The sequence below is a fragment of the Clytia hemisphaerica genome, unplaced genomic scaffold (assembly GCF_902728285.1).
Source record: "Clytia hemisphaerica strain Z4C2 unplaced genomic scaffold, Clytia hemisphaerica genome assembly, whole genome shotgun sequence".
NCBI classification, from domain to species: Eukaryota; Metazoa; Cnidaria; class Hydrozoa; order Leptothecata; family Clytiidae; genus Clytia; species Clytia hemisphaerica.
Window position 1 is genome coordinate 226,119 of NW_027104390.1, and position 7,869 is coordinate 233,987.

General features: G+C 34.3%; 1 protein-coding gene across 1 annotated transcript; it reads left to right on the plus strand.

Annotated features, from left to right (window-relative positions):
• The first annotated feature begins 4,631 nt into the window (after window positions 1–4,631).
• On the plus strand, window positions 4,632–5,225 carry LOC136819796 (uncharacterized). The gene has a single exon (XM_067076037.1). It carries the CDS (start codon window positions 4,632–4,634, stop codon window positions 5,223–5,225), a length of 594 nt encoding a protein of 197 aa, XP_066932138.1.
• The last annotated feature ends 2,644 nt before the right edge of the window (window positions 5,226–7,869 follow it).

Here is a 7,869-nt window from a genome sequence, read left to right on the forward strand (position 1 = left end):
ATCTCAAGAATCAGGTATTTGTTTATTATAGTAGATTAATAAAATTACTAATTTAAAATAATTGTTTTGGGCTCAGGTTAATGCAGGTTAATGCGTAAAACAAATCTACGTAAAATTTATTAAATTTTCTCAAAGTCTCAAATTTATTTTAAAACTCTAAATGTAGGTGCAGCATCACCAATGACAACAATTATGAGCATCCCTTCAGAAAAGCGCACTAGATGTATGTATACTAACCAATACTCTATGACATGTCAACACATACTATATCCACAATAGAACAAAGGCACAGCTGCTTTTGCAAGCACCAAGAATCAGAAACCAATTCTAAAAAACTGTTTTATAGTGTTTCATAAAATTGACCATTGACCATTCATTTAAACGTAAATGTAATTTATTAAATCATGTAATTTGGTTTTCAATTTTCAGACTCATCCAGCACACTGACATCAATAACAAATATCTCTCATCAGTCTTCAAGCAAAGGTAGCATTTTTTATATTTATTCAATTTCATCAAATGTTAATAAAATGAACAAAATTAAAATACTCTTTTTCAACCTACCTTTGATTACCTTTGATGTGTTTCAGCAAATTCTCTGCTCACTCAACCCGTGGGGTCCGGTGTTTGACCATTTCAACAATTGAATTCGAGTCAGCCATCCTGTAAGGGAGAAAGGCAGAAACGCTACAGAAAAGAAGAATATTTATTGTAAACGATGAGGCTAAAAACTTTGGTTTGCTTTTAGATATTCCACCACCTGTTGCAATGTCAACACCCATAGTAAAAAATGACAATGGAAAACCTGAAAAAGGTAGGCATATACACACTATCTTTTCTGTAAATTGATATATCCTCATGTCATTGTTTGAGAAGAGCCACATAAGAATAACAGCATAAAAAACTAACAGCTTATAAGATTGGACAAGATTGGGTTTGTGATTAATCAAACTATCAAACCATGCTTTTCATTTTTCTTTTAGCACGAAGGGATGTAAAAACTAGCTTCAGAAAGGTAGAAACAAAAACGTCAATCATTTTGAAAAAAATTCTTATTGGTGAAGATTTGTTAATTGACCAATATTGTAAAGAGAGGTTCCTCTATAAAGCATCGAATGGGAAAATGGATGACAAAACATTGTTCAAACTTTCGGCTCAGTTGGAAGTCAAGCTAACAGGGGAATATGAAAAAGTTATTTCAAAGTTTAATGAACTTCAAAATGTGGCGTTTAAAGAAACCTCGTCGATAATATGCACGAGACCAAAAGATGATGGATCTTATCAAGAAGTACTTTCAAAGTTATCTTTATTTGAAAAATTACGTGCACAATTCAAGTTTTAATTTTTTTAAATATTATTCTAATACTTTTCATACCAATTTTAATAATGCGTATTCTTGCGTACAGGGGGAGGGGAGGGGTCAAAGGAAAATGTACGTACCCAGAGAAAAATTTTTCATAGCCTTTTTTGCTTGTTTTTTGTCGACTTTTACGCTACTTATACGCATCAGAGAAATGAAAAAGTGTCTTAATAAACATTGAGTTTCATGTATGAAATAAAGATCCAAAACAAACGATTTGAATTAAAAATCAACTGAGGGGTGAATGAAAAAGTACGTACTTACCAGGAGGGGGTATAGGCCATTTGCGTACAGGGGTAGGGGGTATTCCATTTTCGACATTTTAGTGTGTACGTACTATGTGGATGTAGTACAGTAGGAGAAATTATTAATTACTTTTGTTTTATGATATTTTAATGTGCATATAATATTCTTATTAATTTCGTAATATATTACTACTAGTAGCTAGAATTCTATTATATATAATGATTAAAAAATTAATTTATCTTAAATATAACCTTCCAAATACAAGATTTTATTAATGTTATTACAAGAATATTACTAGAGAAATTCAATGGCCTTAAAATTCCCACGATCTAAAACACAACTTTTTCTTCTTTTTCAAGGAAACAGTGACTGGTTATTGATTTAAAAGGTTTTTATTAACACGGAATTTCAATTCCTGTTAATAAAAATACTAGTAATGTTTGTGTAATAAAGTAAATAGTGTATTCTTAGGTTTTATATAATACTTTATTTTACCATAAAGGTAGCTTTCAGTATGTGCTCAATCTAACTGGTTCAGTCCATGAAAGGGATTAATTTATTATGCTTGTGATATAATATCTTCATTATTTAATTGTTCCATATACATCAGTTATTTTCTATCAACTTTTTTAAATCAGAGAGAAAGTATTTTCATAACTGAATTTACTTAAAAATGTAAATTTTTTTGTCCTTGATTAGCTATCGTAATAGATTTTTAAAATTGATTTAAACCAGACGTCCGCGCTCGATAGGATCGATCATCAGAACGGCTCGATGACGGATCGATATGTGATCGATGGATTACTTAACGATCCGGATAGGAGATCGATAGAGGATCAATACTCAAGATTTTTTTAAGCTTATGATTAGTTATCGATTATTTATCGATCTATCGTTGATCTTTTATCGATCTTATCAACCCTATCGACTCGTACTCGATTTACGATTGATAACAAATCGATTAACGATCGATGACGAATCGATATACTCGCTTTGAAATACTAGCTCGATAATGGATCAACGAAGGATCGATGATACTCAAGACTTTTTAATGGCTGAATCTTCCATCGATCTCCTATCCGGATCGTTAAGTAATCCATCGATCACATATCGATCCGTCATCGAGCTGTTCCGATGATCGATCCTATCGAGCGCGACGTCTGGTTTAAAAGCTGATCATCATTACATTAATCGATTAATATCGATTTAAATTGATTACGGCCGTCTGGTTGGCTGAGTTTCAGATAAGGTGTATTCTAATTCTGATCTTCTATTTCCAGACTTTCCCACTCGATACAATTGATATTTCCAATCAGTCCAATCGATGGATTTGATATCAGTTGATTATATTCTGGTTATCGATCGAAATCGATTAGTCATCGAGTGGAAAAATTTATTGATTGTATCGAGTAGGAGAGTCTTGAATAAGATCTCCAGGTCTCAAGGCTGCCCTCAAAATCACACAGTTTTTCCACCACCAAAGAACTGCCTAAAGCTATCAATATGAAGACGAAAAAAAGGTCAAACTTAATTATCATTTAGATTCCACCCAGTTAGAAACAGGTATCTGAAGGCTAAGTGAGACCCAATTGATGATCAACCCAATAATAAACCTCACATTGTTTCTTTGATATCCCTCTAGTAAAGATCATCATAGTCAGATTATTCATATTGAGAGAATTTATAAACATACCTTGTAGACATCTTCTTCTTTCCTGACAAAACTTCTCGATTTTCTGAAATGAGCGGTCCAACGTTTCGTGCATCAATTATTTTACTGACAAGTTTAAAATTCTCGATCTACAAACGCCTTATCAGGCAAAAATTGCGCTCATATCGCATATAATCGAGTCAAGTTAAACCCGGGGCGAAAATATCATTTATTGAAACCCGTGGTAATGCCAAAGACACTTTTTTCCCGCTCATTGATTTCCTCGAGCGTTATCAATAGCAGGTGTCAATACATATTATAAACACACTGCGAAAATTTTATGAGAAAATTATTAAATCTAATCAAAAGTTATAAAAAAATTTCCTTCAGGGAAAACGCGCGAAGGGTTAAGCAAATTTTGTGACACACTCTCTTTATTAACACGAGACTTTCCCAAAGGTATTTTTTTTTTTTCAAAGGTTTTTTTCTAGTTCTCACTTTTATGAATAATTTCATTTTAGTGAAAAGTAAAATTGCATGAAAAGATTAAAAAGACTTTTGATCATGTCTACCAATGGGAGAGGAAAGATGGCAAGAAATCAAATATCAGCCACAAAATCAGAAAAATTTCCATCAATGGATAGACCAAAAGTTACGAAAATTGAAACAAACTTACCAAAAAAGTTTCGACGTAATGAAAAAGTATTTTCCAGTTGAGAAGACTATGGCAGAAAGTATGGAAAAGATGACAGATGATGATATCAAAGACGCAGCAAAAGAATGTGGTTTCCATCCATCAATTACTGAACTTCTAGTAGCAATTCAAACGGATCCAATCATACACATGCTTTTCATCACATGTATGAAGAACAAACAGTTCATCTACCACCAGGAAAACTGTGCATCAAGTCCTGGCAAGAGGCATTAATTGTGATCAACACGAATGTATAAATGAATTTGATCATGAAAATCCAATCACTGCACCACTGTATTGTATTTTCAGTAGCCCAATAGCAACGCCAGTTGGAAATTGAATGCTTTGATGAAGGAAATTTTGATTGAATGGGTTAAGTACTTAACAAGCAAATCTTCTTGTTACGTATTAACTGATGCACCTAAAGGTTGGTTCAGCATTGAAGCCCTAGAAGCCATGCCAAATTTCAAAAAACATATGTCTGCGATCCATCAAAGCCTTTTTGGGGTTTCACTTCTTGGGACGATTTTTTTGTTCGCAAGTTTAAAGATGGAGCAAGATCAGTGAATGATGAAGAAGATGATTGCATAATTGTTAATCCATGTGAAGCAATCCCTTACAAAGTTACATGGAACGTCAAAAAGTATGATCAATTTTGGATAAAGGAACAAAATTAGTCTATGGAGTTCGTCTTGGACAAGAACCCATTGGCGGCTGCTTTTAATGGGGGAACAATTTATCAAGGCTTATTATGCGCTACCAATTGTCATAGATTTCATAACCCTGTTAATGGCATTATCCACTATCTCGATTTGGTTGAAGGAAGTTATTTTTCACAACCGTACATAGAAGGTGGATATCCAATCTTGAGAAACGTACTACCATACTTAGCGCATGTCGCAACAAGAGGAATCGTTTACATCAAAGCCGACAATCCAAATATTGGTTTGATTGCGTTTATAGCAGTTAGAATGACTGAAGTATCAACATTTGAAATGGCAGTAAAAGTTGGAGATCACGTGCACAAGGGTCACGAAAATGGAATGTTTCATTATGGAGGATCGAACTTCCTGTTGGTTTTTAGAGGGGAAGTTAAAATCAAATTTGATGACCAATTATTGCAAGGCTTAAATTCTGGTAACATCAAATTGAATAAACGAATAGGTCATGTTCTTGCACCTGAAATAAAAGAACAAGAAAGGCGCCTAATGAAGAAAAACTTTCTTATCTTTATATTCATTTTTATGAATTTTTATCCCATCATTTATTGTTAATGCAATTTATTAATTTCGCATAGCGAAAGTATTACGATAGTCTTTCTATGTATCGAGAAAATTTTTAGGGCGCAAATTATGGCGTGTGCGTTTGACTGCGGGCGTACTACGGCCAATATTCTAAAGGTGGACTCACTCACAAAGATAAAAAGCGATAAAAAACAGGGCCTTTCTTAATAAATAAAATAAGCTAGTGCAAGAAGTGTAACCAACCCTTTGTAAACATCCATCGTGAGAACTTTTTAATGACTGCTTCAGAAGCAGCCAACGAGCCCATTTCCCCGAAATATCTGTTTCCCTTTTCCAGGAGAGAGCTTTTTTTGAAAAATGTGGAAACAGATCCGATTTTCTAGGAGAGACCATTTTCTTAAAACTATCTGTTTCCCCGCTCCAGCTGATGACGTCATCAGAGAGAAACAGATCAATATTTCTAGGAGATGACATATAATAAATGGGAAACAGATATCTGTTTCCAAAAAGATGATATTGCATTGGAAACAGATTGAACTTTCGGTGGGAAAACAGATATCAATCACAAAAAGCAAGGGAAACAGATGAAAATTTCCAGGAGAGGGAAACAGATATCCTATTTCTTATAAGCTGGGAGAACAGATCAAAATTTTGATTCTGAAAACTGTGGAAACAGACCAAATTTTCTAGGGAAGATACTTTGAGATTAAAAATTTAGGTTTTGAGGAGAAACAGATCTTAATTTCTAGGAATAAGATTTTTGAAACTTTTGACCAACAGATCAAATTTTCCAGGAAGGCTATGCCTGGGAAACAGATGTTTAAAAAAAGGTCCTCGTTGGATGCTTTCGCTGCTTGATTGCACATGCTTTTGAAACTGCTGCTGCTGTATAAATTTTTATCATGTTTTCTGGTCTTTTTGAGAGTGTTTAAAGAGGTTTAATATTCGTTTACTACTAAGTATTTTATATTTGTGTAGTTAGTGAATGCACCAATAAATTGATCATGGTCAGTAAGTAGTACAAAAAGAGTTAATTTTCCACAGCAACATTATTATACCCTTTCTTCTCTTCTTCACTAAAACTACAAACAGCACAGGTATGATCTTTTTTTCCTTTTTTCACCAGATAGTTATGTGTTAATAGTGAATCCAGTTGTGACAAACAGTCAGTTTTAGCAAGTATTTCTTAGACATCATGTCAATTGAAATTCAGCAATCATTTTTGTATATAATCGAAACGACCCTGCCTAGACACTGCCGTACATTGGGATATACAGCAGATTTCAAATTAACCTATTTTCACCGCCGTACAAAGGACATTTAGATCCAGCCCCATCGTACACCACCACACAATGTCCCTCGTTAATGATGACAGTTTTTTATCCGATGAAGTTTGATTGGTGTTCGATGAGTTTGGTTAGTAAAAGTTCCAGCTTTTCCTCCTCGATGGGATGATAGATAATTGGCTCGCTCTTTAAGCTTTAGCGTGGGCGTCTGCTAATAAGCCATCGGAATGTAAAAAGAATGGACAACAAGGTAATAAATCAAACTAATCGAGCTTCAATCAAACTTCACCCATCTTGATACACCTTTTGCTAATTAGGATTTTCATTTTGAATCATGGTACCGTTGTTTGTATAAGATTCCCATTTCTGCACTAAGATTCTTGTTACTTTTCTGGAATCTTTCTCCTATATATTTTTCACGGGATAAACGACAAGAGATTGGGGAGGGTTTGTTTAATGGGATGCAGTTTAAAGCAGTTATAAAGGAATCAAAGTTTAATCTCAAAAAGTATTATTTCTTTAAAGCTTAAAGTTGGCTAGTTTTTACCCTGCCATTTTCTAGTCCAGAAGCTGGAGCTCAACTACTCTACTGCTTTTTGCTATTAATGGGCTCTTCCAGAAAATGTCCGTACATGGGACTGGAGGATATATATCCGGAGGGGGGAGGTAGTGAAAACCTTTTTGAAAGATCTACAAAATTTGCCTTGTCCTGGGGGGGGGTAAACTTGCTCTCAAAGGGGTCAACTGATGCTTGTCCGGGGCAGGGGGTTAGACCTGCTGTCCGGGGGATCAAAAGTCACAATGTCCAGGGGGGGGGGGTAAATTTCCAAAAAATTTTATATCCTTCGTCCCCCCCCCCTCATATTCAATTTTTTTCTGAAAAGTCCAATGATTTTGATGGTGGTGGGCCATCATTCATATCAGAAAGCGAATATTTCTCAATTTTAGATAAATTCTACTGTTTATAGAAAGAAGTTGATATAAACTTTGCGCAAGTGAAAGAAGTCTTTATATCACAAGTTCCTTCAAAGCACAAAATGAGGTTTCTGGCATCAAAGAATGAAAAGTTCATTTTTTCTTCTTCATTTTCAAAAAAATTTAAAACTATTCTTTAGTCGCATTTTTTAAGGAATTTTCTTTTTAATGGATTGAGATTTTTCATTGAAAAAAAACAGGGTATCTATGACCTGTGTGTACAATACATTGTGTATATTTTGTGTAACGCTTCATTCAAAATGCATAATGCTGCAGGAGTCACGTTTCACGCGTCTTCGTCGTTGATGTTCAAGTATTATGCGAAATTTTCGACTTTAAAAGTCGTCTTGTTAATTTTATCTCAGGAGTAAATATTAGAGGAAATATGACGTCAAAATTAGTGAAACAACTCA